At 35.8% G+C, this 23,219-nt stretch overlaps 1 protein-coding gene across 33 annotated transcripts in view; it reads right to left on the minus strand.

Annotated features, from left to right (window-relative positions):
- Window positions 1-8,621: 8,621 nt before the first annotated feature.
- The window catches only part of ZNF385B (zinc finger protein 385B), a 479,275-nt gene continuing 464,677 nt past the window's right edge, over window positions 8,622-23,219 (minus strand). For 32 of the 33 annotated variants that reach the window (XM_077154333.1, XM_077154334.1, XM_077154319.1 and 29 more), the window contains 4 exons: window positions 13,166-13,411; window positions 12,196-12,374; window positions 11,521-11,622; window positions 8,622-10,083 (listed from right to left, as the gene is read on the minus strand). In XM_077154333.1, the coding sequence (XP_077010448.1) occupies window positions 9,865-10,083; window positions 11,521-11,622; window positions 12,196-12,374; window positions 13,166-13,411 (746 nt within the window). In that variant the 3' untranslated portion in view covers window positions 8,622-9,864. The remainder of the gene's footprint in view (window positions 10,084-11,520; window positions 11,623-12,195; window positions 12,375-13,165; window positions 13,412-23,219) is intronic. The other variant, XM_077154332.1, reaches the window with a different exon arrangement.

Genomic DNA, 23,219 nt, shown 5'->3' on the forward strand with positions numbered 1-23,219 from the left:
TGAAGCAGTGACAGGTGGTCATTGTAAAAACTACAAACCATACCAAAATTATAAGTAAAATGTAAAACCATATGAAAATCTGCTTCTCAGGGGTAAACTGATTTTATCAGTCTGAGAACCACTTTCATCGAGCATCTCTCTATGCATACAGATGTATACATATAGGTATACAGTTAAGATGGAACATGGATGTGATCATACTTAGAATGCTGTTCCGCAACCTTTATTTCCCCCATTCAGATACACATCATGGATGTCTTTTCATGTCAATAATTATGGAACTATGCCATCACTTTTTTTAATTAAAAAAATTTTTTTTAAACGTGACCACATACAAACATGAACATTCTTCCCATATGATCATCCCATTCTTCGTATATAGACAATAACTCACAATATCATCACATAGCTGTATATTCATCACCTCAATCACGTCTCAGAACATTTGCATCAATCACGTCTCAGAACATTTGCATCAATCCAGAAAAAGAAATACAAAGAAAAAAGAAAAAAATTCATACATGCTATACCCCCTACCTGCTCCTTACCAATCACCAGCATTTCAATCTACTAAATTTATTTTAACATTTGTTCCCCCTACTATTTATATATTTATTTATTTATTTTTAATTTTTTTTTATAGTTGTACATCCATCATCACAATCAGTTCTTTCTTTTTTTGTGGGTGAAAAATAACAAACAAAAAGCAATACATTTCAAATCACATAGCAACAAATAGTTGCAGAACATATTTCAGAGTTTGGTATGGGTTGCAATTACACAATTTAAAATATTTATTAATAGCTGCTCTAAGACACTGGAGCCTAAAAGAAATATCAATATAATGAGTCAGCAGTCATTCTCATTTCTTAAACCTTACTTTCTCTGTGCAACTTCACCATTTCCTTTGATCTTTCTCTCACTTTGTAAGGATATTTAGGCTATGCCCCTTCTAACGTTTTTCATGTTGGAAGGAGCTGTCGATAACATGGGAAAGGAGGATTAAACTCGCTGCTGTTCTGTGGAGTCCGGCCCCTCTGCATTGCAGGACTCATCTGGTCTAAAGATCCATCCGGAGTTTGTAGGTTTCTGGAAAGTAATCCTAGTGCATAGAACCTTTGTAGAATCTCACATAATGCCCTAGATGTTCTTTACAGTTGGCAGGAATGGTTTTGGTTGGGTGTGACAAACTATGATAGGTTACCTTTGTTGGAGAAGCCATAAAATAGCGCTAACATGGCTGCCGTGACTGATGCAAGGCAACACAAAATGGCTGACCTTAAATCTGCCCTCCGCCCTAGCAACAACGGTGACCAATCCCAGAAATCTGCCCTCCACCCTAGCAACAACGGTGACCAACCCCAGAAATCTGCCCTCTACCCTAGCAACAACGGTGGCCAATCCCAGAAATCTGCCCTCCACCCTAGCAACAACGGTGACCAATCCCAGAAATCTGCCCTCTACCCTAGCAATGACGGCCACCAATCCCAGCTTGACACGTGTCCCTGCATGCTCCCAGGCTATATAAGCCTGTGCACTTCCTCAATAAAGCGACTCCTTCCACTCACCCCTGAGGGTTGTCTCCTGAGTTGTGTGCTGTGTGCTCTGTGTCTGTGTGACTGACTCGGTATGGCCACTTACCCCCAGCCGTCAGCTAACCAGCCATCAGCTAACCCAACAACCTTGTCTAATCAAAGCTTGTGTGAGAATGACCTCCAGAGTAGCCTCTTGACTGTATTTGAATGTTTTCAGCCACTAACACCTTGTTACACTTTTTCCCCATTTTGGTCAGGATGGCAATGTCAATTCCATGGTGCCAGGGCCAGGCTTATCTCTGGAAGTCATATCAAGTTGCCAGAGAGACTTTCACCACTGGATGTCATGTCCCATGTAGGGGGGGAGGTAATGACTTCATTTTCAGAGTTGGGCTGAGAGAGGCCATATTTGAGCAAAAAATGAGGCCCTCTGGATGTAACTCTTAGGCATACCTATAGGTAGGCTAAGCTTTTCTGTTATATAAGTGAGCTGCACAAGAGCAAACCAAAAGATCAAGGGCTTGGCCTTTTGGTTTGGGTATCCCTAATGTTTGACATAGATGCAGGGGTTTCCCCAGTGGTAAAGCTTAATAGTTCCATATTTTTCTCCCCATCCCTTAAAGGACTTTGCCAATACATATATTTTTTTGAACTGTGTAGATTAATTTATTTGGGCCAAAACCACAAGTTCTGAAAGCCTCTCTATCCATTATTTTTTTTTATTAATTAAAAAAATTAACAAAACAATAAGATATCATTCCATTCTACATATATAATCAGAAATTCTTAATATCATTACATAGTTGCATATTCATCATTTCTTAGAACATTTGCATCCATTTAGAAAAAGAAATAAGAAGACAACAGAAAAAGAAATAAAACGATACTAGAGAAAAAAAAAGTTATAGATACCATTCCCCTTACCCCTCGCTTTCATTTACCACTAGCATTTCAAACTAAATTTATTTTAACATTTGTTCCCCCTATTATTTATTTGTATTCCATATGTTCTACTCTTTTGTTGATATGGTAGATAGAAGGAGCATCAGACACAAGGTTTTCACAATCACAGAGTCACATTGTGAAAGCTATATCATTGTTCAATCATCATCAAGAAACATGGCTACTGGAACACAGCTCTACATTTTCAGGTAGTTCCCTCCAGCTTCTCTACTACATCTTGAACAACAAGGTGATATCTACTTAATGCTTAAGAATAACCTCCAGGATAACCTCTTGACTCTGTTTGGAATCTCTCAGCCATTGACACTAGTCTCATTTCACTCTTTTTTGGTCGAGAAGGTTCTCTCAATCCCCTGATGTTAATTCTCAGCTCATTCTAGGGTTTTTCTCAGTCCCTTGATGCTGAGTCTCAGCTCATTCCCTACTATTTATTTTTAATCGATATGTTTTACTCATCTGTTGATAAGGTAGATAAAAGGAGCATCAGAACAAGGTTTTCACAATCACACAGTCACATTGTGAAAGCTATATCATTATACAATCATCTTCAAGAAACATGGCTACTGGAACACAGCTCTACATTTTCAGGCAGTTTCCTCCAGCCTCTCCATTACATCTTGACTAACAAGGTGATATCTGTTTAATGCGTAAGAATAACCTCCAGGATAACCTCTTGACTCTGTTTGGAATCTCTCAGCCATTGACACTTTATTTTATCTCATTTCTCTCTTCCCTCTTTGGGTTGAGAAGATTTTCTCAGTCCCTTGATGCTGAGTCTCAGCTCTTTCTAGGATTTCTGTCTCATGTTGTCAGGAAGGTCCACACCCCTGGGAGTCATGTCCCATGTAGGGGGGGAGGGCAGTGAGTTTTATGCCATCACTTTTAATAGCCATGCTCTTCCTCATTGCCTTTTAGGTTACATAGTTTATTTACTTATCCCCAAATGATGAACATTTTTTCACTATTTGAGATATAATTGTTCATAAATTTTTTTACACTTATGTGGTTAATATCTTAAGATAAAGCCTTGGATGTGTAATTCCTAGGCCAAAGGTTACAGAACACAGACGATACATCTGACTAAGCATACTTCCAGAAAAATTGAAGCAACTTTCATTACTGTCCATAGTGTATGAATGTGTCCATTTCCCTACCCGCACTAATAAAAGGTTTAGGAAATATGTAATTTCTTTTTGTCAATATGCTAGACAAAATCCTGTTGATTTTGTTTGTATTCATTTGGATTTTTAGTGTAACCAAACACATCTTCACATTACTTAAGCATTTGTGTATATTTATCTTTTTTGGATTGTCTTTTTTTTTCTGTTTTTCTACCGGATTGTTGATCTTTTGTTTTTAAAAACGCATCTCCCCCACCCCATTTTCCAAGTCTCTTTATGATAAGGATATGAACTTTTGTATGTCATATGGATTGCAAATATTATCCTTAGTTTGTCTTTTATGATTCAATTCTCTTTATAGTGTTTTAAAAGTATTTTATGTCAGTGAAGTTTTTTTTATAACAGGAATTTTTATTTTTTAAATATAAAGAGAATTATTTTAATATTTTACAACTTGATATTCTTTTTTTCTGACATGGAATATGAGTCTTATAAAATTCAAACATACTTGTGATATGCAAACACTTTTGATTTCTTTGGCTCTCTTATCTCATTATTACTTCTGTTTGAATTATACCTTAAAGAATAGAAACATAAACTTACAATTACTGAATGTGCTATTTGTTTTCCATTACAGATGTATTTTTTGTAATCTAGGGCACGACTAAAGACTGAAAATTAACAAATTTCAGAGAATTGTACTTAAAGTTTAGAAATTTAAAATCAGAGAAATTATCTTCTTTATCCAATTATCATGAACATTTGTAAAGCAAAACATTTTAGATTTTGTTTGCTCCTTGGAACCACCTGTGAGTTGGATACCATTATATCAGGTTTATATATGTAAAAAACTGAGGCTCTGGGAAAATGACATAAAATCATTTTTTTGATGTGTCATAGAACCAATGTTGCATATAACGTGACCGGGATTTGAATTCAGACCTTTTGAGTGCCAGTTATGTATTATTCTTATTTAATTCTCCTCCACACTAATTGTGCTTTTTCACTATAACAATATTAAAAGCAGGTGCTTAAAAGCAAGTATGTACAATCATCTGTGATACATGACTTCTTAGAATGACTAATATGACAGAAAAAAGATTTTTTTTCACCTACAGAAGAAATTCTGGCAACCAGAGTTTCAAAGTGTTTTGAGCATTTAGGTAGGAGTAAAAGAATATAGTCTATGGAAAACTTGCCTTTAGACATTTTAGCCAAAGAAACCAGGGCAATTCCCTGCAGTCACACACCAGAGCTGCTGAGAACCTGCGCTGTCATGTCCCTGTTGAATTCTCCCATGGAGCTAATTACTTGGAGGAAGGAAGGAGGCAAAGATAAGTACACCCTGTGGAATTTGCTCTTGGAGTTGTTATGAAAGAATTTCTAGCACTATCCAGCTTCTATTTAGCCCACTGACCCTTAAGGTTCCAGAAACTGCAATTTTCCCGGAGAGGACTTATCGTCTCTAATATTAATTGAAAGCCATCGTATTATGGATGGAATGCACCTTGTAAACTGAGGCCAGAATCCACCTAGCAGACTTACAGAGGTGAAGTGAAATCCATTTGCCCTTGGGTATATGATGTTACCGTGATGATAACTTAATCTTTGTCAAAGATTCCCAGTCATCTCTCCCCTTCCCCTATGAATCTTGAACCTCATGGGACCCCAGGCAGGGAGTGCTCATTTTCCAACTAGATCTCCAAATTCAATGTCCTCAGTGAGTCTCTTTATATTCCCTTTAGGAGTCTTAGCCCAACAGGTTTCCACTTGATGTTCTATCAACTCTTTCTCCTTTGTTTTTCTCCAATGGGAATTCCACATGGCTTGTTTTTGTCAACTACAGCACTGTTCTCCTTAAAGCACTTTCTGAGGGGAAAATTCTATATTACAATATCTAGTTCTACTCTTGAATATCAGAATTTTCTTAGGGCAAAAAAGGGAACAAATCAGGGATAGTGTGTGGTGCATAATACAAATGAAAATTTTGTTTTTTGCTTTTAGAAGCATTTAATTTTGTTAAACTGATGTTTAAGCAAGAGGCATTTTTTTTTCATTTTTTAACAGTTTTATTCGAATATCATATAATCCAGCCTAAGTAAAAAGTCAATGGTTCTGGAATAATCACATAGCCATGTCTTTGCCACTACCATCTATGTGAGGACATTTCCTTTTCTTCTGCAAAGAGTGCCATACCACTCCCCCATATCTCCTGCTTATTGACACTTAGTTTTGGCATAATGCCTTTGTTACATTTAATGGAAACGTATTACAACGTTACTGTTAACTATAGACCCTAGCTTGCATTGATTGTACTTTTTCCTGTATATCACTCTGTTTTCAACACCTTGCAACGTTGACATTTGTTCTCCCAGCAAGAGGCATCATAATATAATAATGATGATGATGATACCTTAATGTTATTATATTATTACTATTATTTAATGCAAATTTATTTCTGTGCCTATTTGTGAGTAGTTTTTACAGTATGTCTCTAAAAAATTCATTATTTGGTTTTTAATGCCCAAGAGGCCACGTCTGTCTAGAAGAAACCTGGTGGTTGAGATGAGAAGGAATGCTCCTGAGACTAGGGTTGCCAGATTTAGCAAATATAAATTCAGGATGCAAAGTTCAATTAGAATTTCAAATAAACCATGAATAATTTGTTTTTAGTATAAGTGTGTCCCAAATGTTGCATCCTTATTTGGGACATAATTATGCTAAATGTAATATTATACAAAAAAATTCTTAAATATATTATACTAAAAATATTAATCATTTATCTGAAATTCAAATTGAACTAGGCGTCATATTTTATCTGGTAACCAGATAAGGATCTGAGTCCAATTTTCAGATCCTACGATGGATCTGACTGGTCTATGTTGAAGAAAGCAGTTATTATTATTATTTTTTTAACTTTCTTAGTAAGTGGAGGTGCAGAGTGATGATCTTTTCCCACTAGAAATGGTATAGGAAGGGATATTGGTTCAAATATGTGTAGCCATCAGGATTGACATATTCTGTGCCTCGTAATAGAGGCAGATTATAAGATATCTGTTTAATAGTGTTTTATAAATCATAGTGTGCAGTTCATGGCTTCTTTGAAGGCATGGATTTTAATTAATTGTTATTCTTTTGTAATTTCCTCCCTGACGTCATTTTTAAAGCCTTAACTCCATAAATCTAATCAGTCTATTTAATATTGATTTTTTTTAACTTGAGGCTAGTGAGATATAGGATAATACAAAATAAATCAAATATAATTGCCATTGAAGTCCATAAAATAAAAACTTCTCTCAAGTGTTAAAATGAAACATGATTCCTTCAGAGTGAGATGTCTATAAGCCATGTCTGAACATCTAACCAGGGTTTAGCTTGTAACTGATACTGGTGAATGTTCAAATGAGTTGTATTTAAAAAAATCCAAATTCCTTAATGTCAAACTGGAATCCTATGAGCTCTAAAACTACCCTGATTATTTGCCCAGAATATTAAGGGCAACAATTTCTGAGCAGTTGAATAAACTCTGTGATAGAGGAAGTCTGTGGCCAAGCATCACAGCTGCACTGCCATCTATTGGTCTTAATTTTTTAGACATTGAGGATTTAAATCCTACTCCTATCCCAATTCTTCTCATTTTGAAAATATTAATATAGTTTGGGCGTGAGCTGGGGAGAAAGGGCATCAAACTTCTACAGCACTGGGATGCTGCAAATACGTTGCTATTGTTCACACTGAGATGGGGTCATAATGAATTATCTCCCCCTTGAATCTGGGTTGACCGCATTGATTGGCTTGACCGATAGAATGCAGCTTAAGTGATGTGCTGGGACTTTTTAGACTATTTCATAAGCAGCCTTCAAGTTCCATGTAGGTATCTTGGAATACTCACTCAGGGAGCTCTGAGCTGCTAAGTAACTACCCGAGATCAGGAAGCTGGAGAGGCCACATATGGGTGCTCTGGTTGACAGTTCCATCTGAGCCCACTCACATGTCTACCCAGGCAGACATGTGAGTGAAGCCATCTTGGGCCCTTCAGACCAGCCCATCCATCAGCTGAATATCACCAAGAGACCTTTTTTTGATGCCTTGTGGAACAGAAGAATAGCTCAGCCAAGTCCTGCCAGAATTCCTGACCCATGAAATTGTGACCTAATAAAATGGCTATTTTAAGCCATTAAGTTTTAGAGTAGTTTGTTAAGTAGCAACGGATAACCAGAACAGTGATGTGTTGATGTTTAGGCTTAAAAAAAAAGTAATAGAATGTAAGTGAAATAAGCTAGGTAAAAAAGACCAAATTAATTGAAATATTCAGAATAAGCAAAATCAAGGAGAAACAACGTTGATTAGAGGTTATCAGGCGCTGGGGGAAAGGGAAATACAGAGTTATTGCTTAATGGATACAGAGTTTCTGTTTTGCAAAATTTTGGTAAGGGATGGTGGTGATAGTAGCACAACATTGTAAATATAATTAATGCCATTGAATTAAAAAAGGTTAAAATGACAGCATTTTATATTCTATGTATGTTACCACAACTTTTAAAAATGTAAAATAAAAAGCAATAGAATGAGGTGGAAAAAGCGTGGACAGATTAGGAAAGGTGAAGGGGGAGAAATAGAAAATACATTTTTTAAACAAGATCATAAATGCTGTGGATACTATTAAAAGAAGAGTTAGGGATTTAGATGATCTACAGTAAAGTTTAAAAAATTAAAAAAATTTTTAGCAGGCCGCTATCATGATTTTGGGTAAAATTCACAACTGCGGTCCCCAACTACTTAGAGATTCAGAGGGAAACAGCGGTAAAGCCTTGTTTCATGCAGATGCTGTATACAGTAATGAATAAACATGACAAATAAATGTGCTGCAAATAAGAGCTGAAAATGCTAAATATGTAAGAAGCAATCTTGGCACCTCTAAAAATCTTTCATTAAATGATTTCAGATTGGAGATGTCTCAGGAGAAAATAACTTTGGAAATATAGACAGATTTTTATTTTTTGTATTTTTATTGAAAAGGTACATTTAAAAAAATACACAGACAATTTACCATTTACAGATTGCAGATATAGATGCTCTAAAAGAGTCCACTCTATTTTGTTTTTTTATGATACCTCTTGCCCCTGATATCACAAATATTCCAGTCTTGCTGATATCAGCTTAGGAAGAAAGGCATGGGGGCACGACCTCAACACAGTCAGTGAACAGAAAGACACATTGTTCAATTATAAATTTTTTTATCTTCTGTACATTATTGCATTAGGGAGCCACAAAATTATGTAGCATCATTACAAATGAAAACAGGTTAGAAGTGAAGAAGGTAATTACGTAGAAATACATGGATTCATTGTCTTCTTGCAGAATGCACATGAGGTGCAAAAATGTGCAATTTAGGAAGCTCTTTTCATGTTTGTATATATTTGCTCAGCAACCCAAACTGGTGAGGAAGCTACAAAATAAGTTAAACAAAAATAGCAAACAGGTAGTAATTATAGCTATGTTATATGGCTTTCTATTTCTTTTAAATATCTCCAAATAAAATGTGAAATAAAATACTTTATCTTTTAATCTCTTAAAGAGAAATTTCAAAGCTACTTTGCTTCCTAACATTTATACAGCAACTAAAAATGTTTAATTCAGACAAGAAGTACAGATCTAGTACTACACAGGATACAACAGTACTTGGGTCTAAAACAGTACACAATCCCTGTCAACAATAGTACACCAAAAAGAAAACGCTGTGATCCACTGGTAAGATGGTGTCCACAAGCAAGCACTTGTGTTCATTTGTGTTTGTTCCATACTAGAATATGCCCGATCGGATTCCGGAGTTATTTACAGACGTGTGAGGAAGACCCTAGTTTTCAAGTCTGTCAGGAAAATATCCCATCTTTTTTCTAAGCCAGATCACACTCATGGAAAAATAGTCAGAGAATGATTTTTTTTTTCTGACCAATACATTTTCAAGAAAGCAAGTATCCCAGATATACAAATTGAATGGGGATGGAATGAGGGGATCAGTGCCTAAGCTGCCCACAGATTCTTAAATTATAGGAGCGGTCCATAAAAGCACACTAGAATCTAGTGATTTGTTCTTTTCTTTGGAGTTGGGGGAAAGGGTGGTTATGCTACATTTTGTAGGTGGGTAAGGGCACTACAACATAAAATACTTAAAATTGCTGAATCCTTTTGGCTTTCCTTCTCAACTTCCTATTGGCCTCAAACCATTCCGGAGCTTGCCAACATCAGTATGGGGCGAAGAGGATGGAAGCAGGAGCGGCCCGGATGGGCCCATGCCCCGGCCTCAGGAGAGCTGGAGGTATGGCTGGAGCCTGGAAGAGGGAGGCAGATGGCCGGGGTGGCAGCGACAGTGCGGAGGACACTGCTGCAGCTGCAGCCAGGGGCGAAGACAGGAAGGCTGGGGCCAAAGGCTTCATCATATCTTTCTGGAATGCAAGTTTTGCCTAAGACAGAGAAAACCAGGAGCAGGGTGGGGATATAGTTTTGAACAACAGCATTGAAGATTCATTTTCATAAGTAAAACACCAACATTAGGAAGTCTAGGATAAAAAAAAAGCCTTTACTCTCAGAAATCAAGAAATGATTATTTTCACAAAGCAGGTTTCAATAGTTCTTGGCAAGGCTTGATTTGTTTTTATTTCAGCTCTTCTGGTGCTTTTTGCCCCTAGGCACTAGAACATAGGAAAGCCTCTCTGAATAGATACTAATGCCATTTTATGCTGCTTCTCAGCAGGAGAAAACAAACATAACGAAAGGTTTCCTGCTTAGACAAGGAGTTCAATTCAACATTCTGACTTGTCTTAAAATGCAGTGTACCTTGAAAGAGAGATTTTTTGTAGAATATGCAGGACCCTTCACTTTATTTTGCTTAGATAAGCTGTAGTGAGGTTGGTTAGTTGTGGGGTACAAAACGTTAGGAACTCATGGAGAATCAGTTTATAACCCCCTCAACTTGCCACTAAAGAAGTAGTCCTTGAAAAGATACAGCTAAATCAAATTTCTGTCACTGGGAATGATTGTAAATGGACTAGGAACATTCTCTATTTAAAGGAATCCCAGGGTGAAATCTTGTGAAGTAAAAAATCAACACTTAATTTTTCTCCTTTGCAATCAGAAGGAGTTTTGCAAACTGGATTTGCTTAAAGCAGGTAACACCTGCTTGCAGCATCAGACAGAGGCTTTGGGAGAAACTGGAACGTAATCTCAGCCTCCCCTCTAACTGGCCAATCTCAGCTTCATCCTAGGGCTGAATGCCACACTGGGCTGAGTCCCAGCGAGATTGTGAAATCCACCCATCTGGGTATTTATGACACCTACTGCTGGAGCCTCTAGGCATTTTTGCAAAGAAACTGAAAACAGTGCACACTGAGAGCAGGTACAACAGGTGATTAGCAACATGCCTGCTAGACATGGAAAGAGAAAGCAAACACCCACTTTACTTTCTCACACAAAATAAAGAAAAGTGGGTAGAAATAAATAAAGGAGGCTAGCACATGGATGGATTTTTGGTTTATGAAAGCAATTCCTCTTCCCAGGTTCAATACATTCCAGGATTCCTCAGGCATCATTTGTCCCTGTTCCTGTGCCCTTACTAGAAAAGGTTCTCATAAACAGAAGGTATTAGCTTCTGAAGCGTTTCAGTTTCTCTTGTGTAAGGAGGCTCTCAAGGTATCCTTCATCAGGGCCTAAACAATTCATTCGGAAACTTTTGTCTATGAAAGCTAAGTTATTCATGCTAAAACTTTGGACTGCCTATGACAGCTATTTAAATTCAAAATCTTTCATGACCAATTCGTTCCTAGGCCCTCCTAACCCACACTTCCTGCCCACCCCAGCAAGGCTATTCCACAAATTAGGATGAACGGGCGAGGTGAACTTACTGCTAAAATACTCGGGCTCCGCTGGAGTTTGTTGTAAGGGCTGTATTTCGGCTTCAACGGTTTCCCTGCAACTCGATCTTTATGCCTTCGGCTAGAAATGTGCTGAAGAAAAACTGGATGCATTAGCTGAACCTAAATGTACATTTTATTCCATATAAAATATATTTTCTAGATAGAGGTACCTGATCGCTCTAATTCCTAGCCCTTCATTCCCACAGATCCAAGAAGGCTTGGGTAAGATCACTACCATCTCTAAATTAAGAACTGTTCCCCCTCAATTGTGATGCCTCTCTCCCTCTCCTGTCCTCTACAACAATTATCAGACTTTGTCTAGTATTACCACAGTTACTGATGAGTCTGTCTCCCCAGCCAGACTTGACATCTTTGGATGACTTAATATCTCACTTATCTTACCAGAATTCAAGCTTGAATATTTGTCTTCATCTCTCTCTCTCTCTCTCTCTCTCTCTCTCTCTCTCTCTCTCTCTAACATCTAGCCTGGAATCTGGAAAACAGTAGGTGCTCAAATAGCACTTGCATAGTGTATATTGTTTGCATCTTATAGTGATTAGTAACTTTAACTTTGAGTATGCAGAAAACTACTATATAGATTAGAAGATACACAATCAAGTGGCAACCCAAAATAGAAGTGAAGGCTAATTCAGTAAACATTACCTGTTTGAGCTGAATTTCTGAATTAACATGAACATCACAGATTTCACAATGAAATGTTTTGTTCTGTAGACCTGACCCCTTATTGCCATTCTGCATCTTTAACCTTGATCCAGGTCTAGGATAGGACTTAATTGGACCAGCCCCATTACGAGCCTCAACCATGGTCTTGTGTTTAGAACCTAAAACAGAAAGAGACACACATTACATAGCTACTTAAAAACGATATAAACCTCTTTTATTTCCTTATCCTTGAGAAGCTGATCTTCAGGCTGAAGTTCACAAAATTTTTTTTTTTTTAATTACCATTTGAATGTTGATTATACAACACATTTTCTTTGTAAAGAAAACATGGAAAATATAGACAAACATAGGAAAATAAGCATTATCCATATTTCCACCACCCAGAGATAACCACTGTTATCATTTTAGTGTATTTCTTTTCAGGTTTTATGTGTGTGCATATAAAAAATACATTTTCAAAATTGGGATGATGATAATTAAATAATCTGGATTTCACATATCACATTATGTATATTTTCGTATTATATTTTAATGGTTGAATAATACATTCCCTCAAATTGGATTTACTATAATTAATTCAGCATTTCCCTGCTGACAGAAATTTAGGTTGTTTCCATTTTTTCTCTCTTATGAGCTTATTGCAGTGGTCACTGTACATAAATATTTGTCTTCAACTCTCTCACTTCATTGTAATGAGTTTTGTAAAGTATTAGGTGATTTTGAGGAAATAAATAATGAATAGAATAATGAATAGTTTTATCTCATTTCTGCTTTTGCCTTGCTGTTTTCCAAAGTCATACACTCATACCTTTCTTAAAATCATTCCTTTGAATAAAGAAATAAAGACATTGAACAGCGTTAATGTTTGAACAACAAAAGATATCGTATTCTAAAGGGAAAGTTGGGTCTTGCTGTAAACATTATTTAAATTCACAGGATAGATGCTAACCTGTGTTGTGTGCCTCTAGCTGTGACAGGGAGTTCACAGCCACTTTGCATAGTGAACAATAAAGTAATTTTTTTGCTTTTTCTTCTTCTGATTCACAAACGGTACCAGGCGCTCCATTTGTGCTCTTGGAGGGAGAAGTGGCCGCTCCAGGTGGCGGAGGTGTTGTGCCAGATTTGAGGAGAAACGAACTACCTTCTGAACTTGATGGCTGACTGGTGCTGTTGGCTTTTAACTTCCCTTTATCTTCTAAGAGAAAAACAGACAGATCTTATTAAAGTGTCATATATCATACAAATTCAGATAAATCACCATACAGGAACTGAAAATAGAAATTTGATTACTATATGTAATTTTTAGTGGAGAACCAGATTTTAGTTTATATAGCTTAATTTAAGCAGAACTCTATGTCATCAGTTTCTGTATTAGGTCACCTCAAGATCATGATAACTTATTAAAATGACTTCGTCCACTTACTTGGAGCAGATAACTTTCTAATATCCTTGAGTTGAAAATTATGCTCCAGGGGGGTCTTAATACGAAAGGAAACCAGCTGCCCTCCAACACTATTACATGACATGATGGTAACATGAAAGAAGTCATTAGGCAGTATTAGTTTCATTTGGCTATTCATGTTTTAAGTGCAATATGAATATAAAGTTAAAATTCAATTTCTATACCAAGTTAAACTTTTAACTTTAGGGTATGAAGTAGAGAGGAGGGAATAAACGTAATTAATTTTGGCGATGATTAGTTAAAAGTTTTTAACCGCTCTGAATGATAATGTACTTATCTAAAACAGAAGGCAAGGATTTCATTTGTTATGCTTATTAATTAATGCCAGTAAATGAAAAGTTTTAAATAATGACATTAGCCATAAGCAAAAATATGAGGATGAGCCAAATCATTTACAGACCTGTTGGTATTTTGATCATGTAGCTACTAAATATTTATACCCCTCAAGGCCCACGTGCAGACTAAGAGTGGTCAGAGTGACTTGAATGCAACCTATCGCATTGGGGTTTGTCTGCTAGTCAACACAGGCTCTGTTCAGTGGCTCCTTTGGAAAGAAGTTGGAAACAGGCAACAGCAAAATCCTTCACATGTTTAACCCTTGTAGGACTGCTACTCTTAGAAAATGTCTACAGACACTGATAAGCAAATTAAAATGGAAAATGCATTTAATTGTGCTAGCTAATTTGGAACTGTGTACTCTGGTCTGGCAGTTGAGGAAAAGAGCGAAGAGGGGAACAGTGGCCAGATGCTGTGCTCCTTTATGTCTGTTATAGGATTCTGCATATGGGGCAAACTCAGGACTCATCAAAAAATGGTGAGAAATTACATTTCTACTAAAATCTAAGGAAAAGCCAAATTGATTTAGGGATAAGCAGATTACCATCCCTTCCCCCAAGTTGGATCCATTCAGATCAAGGCTGGAAATAGCAGGGATAGAGGGATTCCAGGTCAGGATGGTGTTTGGCATAAGTAAATGCTATGTCCTTTCTTATCCTAGGGTTCCACATTCTGTATTTCCTTTTGGTAAGTGTACTAAAATTTTAGGATACCACGAGGAATGATGGAAGAGGCTTCTACTAATCTGACCCTCATGAGAGCGGGTAACAAAATCATTTTTCCAAACTGGTAACTGTTAATTTGATTAGGAATTATTTTAGACCTGGAAATCTCTCTTCTGTAAGGATCCCTCAGACTGAATTTGGTATCTTATGGAACTCATAGGACAAGGATATAATTCAATAATCTCAAAATTGCCCTTATGGAATGACTCAGCTTCTTGTAAAGGAAACAAGTTAATACCCGCCAAAAACTTACTTTGGTTCATGCATTTCATAAGATATTGCATATAAATTGACCTAAAAGAAAAACTCGATCTGCTTCAGTCATTTACTCCTCCATTCTCTCTTGTTTTCATATTACTATTTTATATACTCATACATTTATATGGAACGTAACAATTTACAAAGTGTTATCACTTATAATATCTTATTAACTTTTATCTATTGTGAAGTAGGTAAAGCAATGACTACTCCTGTCTTAAAGATGAGCAAACAGATCAGTAGGCAGCATAAATGAGCATGTTGTTTTCCCTTCTGATCAGTCTGTAGTATACAAATCTTCCTGAACAAAAGATACGTCATTAACATTTAAAAGACACAACAGTCACCCCAGATGTAAAATAGCTGTTGCTGTGTTTTACAATTGTGGTTTACTTTCAAAGCATATTTGCCTTAAATGAAAATATATATCTAATCAACAATCAAACAATTCAGTTTACTTTGAGAGATGAATGAAATTAAATCTTTTTCTCCATACTGTTATTTCTTTAAGAAAAATTAAGGACGTCTTTTTTATATATCCTTTTCAGAAGAGGCTGTTTATTCATTAAGAAATGTGTATTAATAATCTGCTAATTGCTGACAATGTGCTAGATACTAAAGAGAATAGTAAAATCGATATTAAGAAAATCTAATATTAAGAAAATAATAGGTATAGATCTTAAGAAAATCAGTTTAGTAGGAGAAATAAGACACTCATTCTGAGACCTTTAATTTATGGTAGAAACTGGTAAAAGAAATGAGAGCATAGAGCAGGAAATGATTATTCCTGATTGGGAAGATTATTTTTTTCATAAAGAAAATGGGATTTTGGCCAGGGTTTGTGGGTCAGATTTAGATAAACATCGTATAGGGGTAAAATAGGAAGTGAATGGTTAGAAGCTGAGATAGGAAATGCTTAGGGGTTAGAAATCTGAGGGTTTGCTTGGTGAATGGATACCTAGTAGCTGAGCAAGGACAGTGCCAACAGGCATAATGGGAGCTGTTACTATTAAGGAAGATTGAGTCAGAAGGCAGAGAACACTTTAAACCTATTAAAAACATAGATTCTAAGAATGGACATTTTGCTTTTTTTTAAAATATTGAGAGGTTTGGTATGTTTAACATTTACACGATCAGAAATTTAAATAAATTAAGTTAAAAAATTTTCCCCCAGATAGGCTGGAGTCTTAATATTTGAGACCATAAGGACAAATTTTGACTTTGAAAATGTGTTAATGGTTCCATAGTATTCAGTGAATCCTGCTATTTGATTGATACTAGCTAGTCAATAAGACAGATCCTAAAATCAGGAAAGCCACTGATGAACTTATTTATTTAAATTGTGGCATTCTCTCTGGCTGTTTAAATTTATAAGCTTCAAAACCTAATCTTGTTATTTCTTATCTTAATTGCTTGACATTTTTAAAAAAATCAAATCGGTTATATTATTTCTCTTTCCTTATTGGCACTTTAAAAGCCTCTTTATTTTGTAGTATTTGAAAGTTTAATTAATATACTGTTTACTTCTGTTTTTGTTTTTTTTTAAATAAAGCTGCATGTTACCTAGAACCTCTGGTTAATATGAATTTCATTTTCAAGTATTCCCTTATCTAATGTTAATTAGCTGGTTTTCTGACTGTCTTAATTATTTCTCAATTACTCAAACATCTTTTTAAAGGTTTTATCCTACAGGATTTTGAAGCAAAATTTGCTTGGCTACATCAGAATTGCCCTTTGTAACAAGCATCCATAATATGCATCCAAATGAATTTAATCCTTCAATGTACTCTCCTTGAGTGGCTCCGCATTGACTTACTTATTTTCCCAGGTTGAAAACATTTTAAAAGCCCCTCTTTTTGGAACTACTTGAACATCTATTTAAATCTTGCCCAGAAAGTCAGTCTTCAATTATTTTTTTGTAGTAAAAAAACCCTTATTTTTTACTCCAAAAACTTTATTCAAATTAATCTATTTTGTTCATCAAACTTAGCATTATATTATTCAAACACAGACTCAGAGGACTAATATGCCAACAAAAGAGATAAAGAACATGGCAGAATGTCTGAAAGCAGTTTTAAGAAATTAATCCTGGTGGTAAATGGAAGTCATGCCATGTGTAGGCCTTATTTAAAAAACAATTAAAAAAAATCTATCTACATGTCTAAGTCTTATATTTTGAATTAGAAATTTGGAAACTGTAATCAAATTTTGATGATTTCACTTATAAGGTTTACTCTTGAGTTTAATTTTATTAATTTCATGTCTTTCTAACCAAGTTTTAATAATTTAATAATAATAGATACATATTTAATAAATCTATGCGCACTGTAGTCAATTTAGAAAATAAAAGTCAAACAAAAGTTTTCAAAATTTAAAATCAGTCCTGATTCCATCATTTAGGATAAAGGCTGCTGAACTTTCTCTGTAAAGTACCAGATAGTAAATATATAATATATATATATATATATATATATATATATATATATATATATATATATATATATATATATATTTGTATGCATGTATTTTTTGGCACGGGCAGGCATTGGGAATTGACTGGGTCTCCGGCATGGCGGGTGACAATTTTGCCTGCTGAGCCACCATTACACCATCCCAGATGGTAAGTATTTTAAGTGGCCTTACCATCTCTGTTGCAACCACTCAACCCTGCCATTGTAGTGGGAAAGTAGCATAGGCATGGCTGTGATCCACGTAACATTTTTATTTTTGAAGGGTGCATGGTCTGGGAATCAAACCGGGGTCTCCCGCATGGAAGGCAAGCATTCTACCACTGAACCACCTGTGCACTCCATATAAAATTTGATTTACTAAAACAGTCAGCAGACTAGATTTGGCCTACAGTTATGAGTCTGCTGACTTCTGACCTAGAAAGATTATGTTTTGGAATATATTATTCCAATGACTTTTTATATCATAGTAAATAAAGATATATGGAAACATATATTATTCTGTAACTAACATTTCTCACTTAGCAATAAATTAGGGACATTTTTCCATGTCAATAAATGTAGAACTTGATCATCGTTATAACACCAAGTGATACTTACTTATGGATAATCTACAATTCATTTAACTAATCTTTTTTGTATTTGGGCTATTTCTATTTTTCACGTTTACTAACATAACAGGATACTGAATGGGCCTACTCCTGTTACTTGAGAATGAATGATACAGCTGAAAGCAACAGGCATCAAGGATCATAGCATGTAGAGGAAGCACCCAAGGAACCTCCAGACATATTCCTGTAGGATTTATAAGTGTTAGCAGAACCAGCCCTGCTACCAAATAACTATTTCTCACTTTTCCAGTCTAAGCAAGCAGTAGCCTATGGATTGGATGAATCACCGATGTCACAAATTTCTGGCTTGGTGGAGGAGCTTCTTCTGAATTTAGCTAAATCAAGTGATGTTAGAAGTGTGTGTAACAAGGGGACATAGGCATTTCACTCCCCAGTGAGACTGCTGTAGATTTCCATGATCTGCCCTTTATGCCAGGTGATGTAGAGGAAAGGAAGGTTGGAGAGAGGAGCTAGACCAAGAAGGAGTCAGAAGTGGAAAACTACTATCTCAATTTGAGTGATTTTCCTTTGGTCAGTTGCTCACTTTGAAAGGTAGCCGAGCTTGAGCTATTTTTCTAGTACACTACACAAGAAGGGTGGTCACTAGGACCCTGGCAGGAAAAGGATGAGAAGAGGACCTTCACTGGCAGGAAATAAAAAAGATCCAAAGGATCAGGGAACTCCATGAAGACCTCAGACACGGTCCTTGAGAGAGAGAGAGACAGACAGTATCAGGACACCAGAGGGCATCAATGACTGTTATGTACAAAAACATTTGTCCTTTTTTCCCTCTAATTTCTCTTCTCATCCCTGACAACTGAAAGGGCAAGAATAAGAAAGGTTGTTATGGGGAAGAAAAGAAAGCACAGACCAAGCCCCTTCCCATAGTCTAACCTAAGCCAGTAGGAAGGGAGTGTTCAATTTGGATAAGAGTTTAAAGTTATGAAATGAAATAAGACAATGAAATCAGACTTTCTGATATCTGACAATGTCTTTGAGGAATGGGAAAGAGAGAGTTCAATAGAGTTTACAGGCAATCAAGTTTGTTTCCTTATTAAATTCATATATTTAATAAACCAGTTACATAAACAATATTGTGATAACCATTCCAGTACAGACATCTCTGCAAACTTGTCTGATAATTTCTTCAGGGCATAATCTTTGAAGAGGAATTGCTGGGACAAAAAGCATGTACATGCTTTTTTGAGCTTCTGACGCACACTGCCAAATTGCCTTCCAGAAGGGTATATAAATTGGTATTTTTTGGAGCCTTATAAAAGTGCTGTTTTCCCTGTACCTTTACTGATCTACTCACTATCTGCCAATCTGACAGATGAAATAGGATCTCTCATTATTAATTTGATATGCAATTATTTTATTATTAAAGCAGTTTAATATGTCATAAGATCAATGATTTGCATTTTGAAGTAATTTTTAAAAATTCTCATCAATTCTGTAGGGGAACAAAGATTTTGAACTAAATGTATTTTAGGGGATTAAAAACTTTTATATTAAATAAGAGCAAACTTTACAATAAAAACAAATTTCCTTTTATAGACTGTTAGTAATAATGCTAAGTTGGTTGGAGCATGTTTCTTAGGAGCTGAGATAATTCAGAGGTGCAATCATTATTTAGGGAACTTGGTTTTATGTAGAGACAAAAAAAGTCTACTAACTGTTCCAGAGAGTTAGATCTCACAGCAATAGTAAAAGTAACAACAATATTCACAAAACGACAGCTGACGATCATTACTTCAGAACAAGCACTATGTTCAGCACTTATCTCACTTATTTTTCACAATCTCTTATGAGGCAGATATTGTTCCTTTCTCTATTTTTTCATTTATTATTTTCCATTTCTTTTTACCGAGGTATAACATATACTATACAAATCTGAATGAACTTTTACATATATATTCATGTAAATATAATATACATCAAGATACAGAATGTTTCCCCCACCACAGAAAGCTCCCTTGGACCCCTAGTCAGTTGATATCCCCCCAGCATAGTCACTATTCTCACCTCTATCAACTTACATCAGTTCTGCCTGTTTTTGATGCTCTGTTAAATGGAATCATACAATATGTATTCTTTTGTGCCTGACTTCTTTCACTTGGTATTATGAGATTTATCCATGTTTTTGCTTATATAAGAAATTTGTCCTTTCTCATTTCTGGATAGTATTCCATAGTATGACTATGACATAATTAATTAATTTTACTATGCATGAACATTTGAGATGTTTCTGATTTTTGGCTGTTCTGAATGATGCTATTTTGAAGAGTTTTAAATATGCTTTCTTCCATAAATATAAACACTCATTTAAGTGGAGCACATACACATCGGAGTAGAATTGCTGGATCACAAGATATGCATATTTCTAGCGTTAGTTTATTAGGCAAAATTTTCCCAAAATGGTTGCACCAATTTATATTCATATTAGCAATGTATGAAAATTCCATTTGTTCCACAACTTAGTATTGCCAGTCTTTTAAGTTTAGTTATTCTAGGGGAGGTATAGTGGTTTCTTATTGTAGTTTTAATTTGTGTTTCCCTAATGACTAATAATATTGAGTGCCTTTGCATATGCTTATCAGCCAACCATAGAGCTTCTTTTGTGAAGTGTCTGTTCAAATGTTTTACATTTACATTTTTTCGTAGGTTGTAAGCTTTTATCTTATTGATTCATAGGAATTCTGCATGTACTCTGAACAGGAGTCCTTTGTCAGATACATGTTTTACATATCACTTTCTTGGAGTGGCATGTTTGTACTCTCTAAATGCTGTCTTATGATGATACCAATTGTTTTTAAAAATCAAACCAGGCTTAGCTGGCTTAAATAACTTGCCCATAGTCATTCAATTAATAAACGGTAGAGTACAGATTCAAATACAGGCTTCCTGAACCCTAAGCCAGTGTTCTTATTCCTCTTCTGTTACGAGGGATATTAGACTAGGAGTGCTCAGTCTCAGGAGCATTTTCTCGAAGAGCTGACGTTATTGAATAAGGGTGAGTGGATAGTAACATCTTTGTTTATCTTAGTTATAAGATGTCACAGTAAGTATAGCACATTATTGGCAAAACTTGCTGAGAACCAGATGAATAAGCCTATTTTAATACACTTTCTTTAAAGGTGGAAACTTTGTGTGTAACCCAGGGAAGCAAATAACAACAATAGACTTTTAGAAATGCATTCTATGCAAAAATTTGCTTAAGTGTTGTTTTCTCTGAGTTTTACTTCTTGGCTAATTTCCCAGCAGGATTAAAGAATACTCAAAAGATCTCTAATTCCCCACATGAAGAAAAATTTCCTTGCAATTTTGTTTTGAATAACATCTGTTTCAATTTATCAAGCTGTACAAATTACACCTACTAAGAGGTATCATTTTCCACCTCTGATAAGTGGCAAAGATTAAAAATTACAGTAAGTAAGAGAAGGAAGGATAAGATATAGGTACCTGCTTACACTGCTAGGTGGTAACGTAGAGGGGTATAACCATTCTGAAACAATTTGACAACATATATGAAGTTCATACAATTTCACCAAGTAAATCCTAAGGAAATACCATCCGTCAATCCATATCTACCCATCTATACATCCATCCGCCCAACAAATATTCATTGAGCACCTTGCTATACACTATTCTAGACACTCAAGTTGAGGAGAAAAAGACCAAGTTCTTGACTTCATGGAACTTACTGTCCAGTGAGAGACAGAAAATAAGTGTGTATGGGTATAAATAAGCAGAAGTTGGCAAAAAAAAGTCAGTGCAGGCTGTCTGAGGAATAAACAGACACCTGAATCAAACAATAGGGGTTCTGGAAGGAAGCGCATTCTGGGAACCAAAAATAATAAGGACAAAAACCTTGAAGTAAGATCAAGCAAGTACAAGAAGGCAAGTCAGTATGGAGTGGAGTGAGTGCAGGGTGGATGGTGGAGCTGCTGGCAAGGGGTCAGACCACATACAGTCTGGCAGAGGATGACAGAAATTTGGATGTAATCTATATATAATTACCCAGAAGAAGAGAGAGGTGATCTGAATTAAGTTTTTGTAATATCTTTTTGACTGCCATGCGAGGAACAGACTGTGAAAAGATAAACACAGGGAGATGAATTAGGAGACTACTGTAGGTATCCAGGGAAGAGATGACAGTTGCCTGGGCCAGGATCAAAATGGTAGAGTTATGAGCAGTAGTTTCAGGACATATTTGTAGGTAGAACCTACTAGACTTCCCATCGATTCAACATAGGCTATCAGAAAAAGACAGCAATCAATAATGACTACTATGATCTTGATGTGAGCTCTTGGTGAATACTGGTGCCACTTACTGAGATTAGAGATAATATTTCTCCTTTGTAATTTTTCCCTATTTTTGAAATATCTTATGGTTAACATGTACACTATATATATAAATAAGAATTTTATATAACATTTATAATAGCATCCAGTAAGTAGATAAACATGAAAATATAGCCCTATACTGGCAACCAATAGTGGAGCAAAAGTTAAGGAAAATAATTTTAGAGGCAGCACCTTATCTGTTCTGTTCAACTCTTTCCCTGCTCTTAGGTATCCTTGAATAACCACTGTAGGGTATATTTTGTCTTTAATAAAAAAATGCAATAGGGCCTCAGCTGTTTATCGTGTAGTCACTTAACAATTTGTCAAAAAGAGTGAAAAACCAAGAGAGCCTTGTTCACTGATTCTTAGCAAACGTCTTTCTAAGACAAGCCTTGCAGAAGAGCAGAAAAGCCCCAAACTTGAGAAAACTGCTTGGGAAACCAAGGCCAAAATTTCAACAGGTTCATACTTTGCATTATCTGAGGTCATTGAAGGATACTGCTTGTCAATTTTTACAATTAAGTTCTCTGTTTTATAGTTAATATTGCACTAAAAAGAAATAAGCCACAGGGAGACGCACTGAAAGAATGCTACTTACATATTTTACTATATTCATAATTATCTTGTCCAACATCTCATTATTATTCCAAAAAACAAAGCAATCCCAATATTATTGCTCAACACTCATTAAACCACGTTAGTTTACTTTGATGAGGAATTCTGAAATCATTCTCTTCCCACTTTCTGAATAATGAGAAATTGATGGATGTAATTCAGAGTAACTCCTTCCTAACCA

Source organism: Tamandua tetradactyla, chromosome 3 (genome assembly GCF_023851605.1).
Source record: "Tamandua tetradactyla isolate mTamTet1 chromosome 3, mTamTet1.pri, whole genome shotgun sequence".
In the NCBI taxonomy this organism is placed as follows: Eukaryota; Metazoa; Chordata; class Mammalia; order Pilosa; family Myrmecophagidae; genus Tamandua; species Tamandua tetradactyla.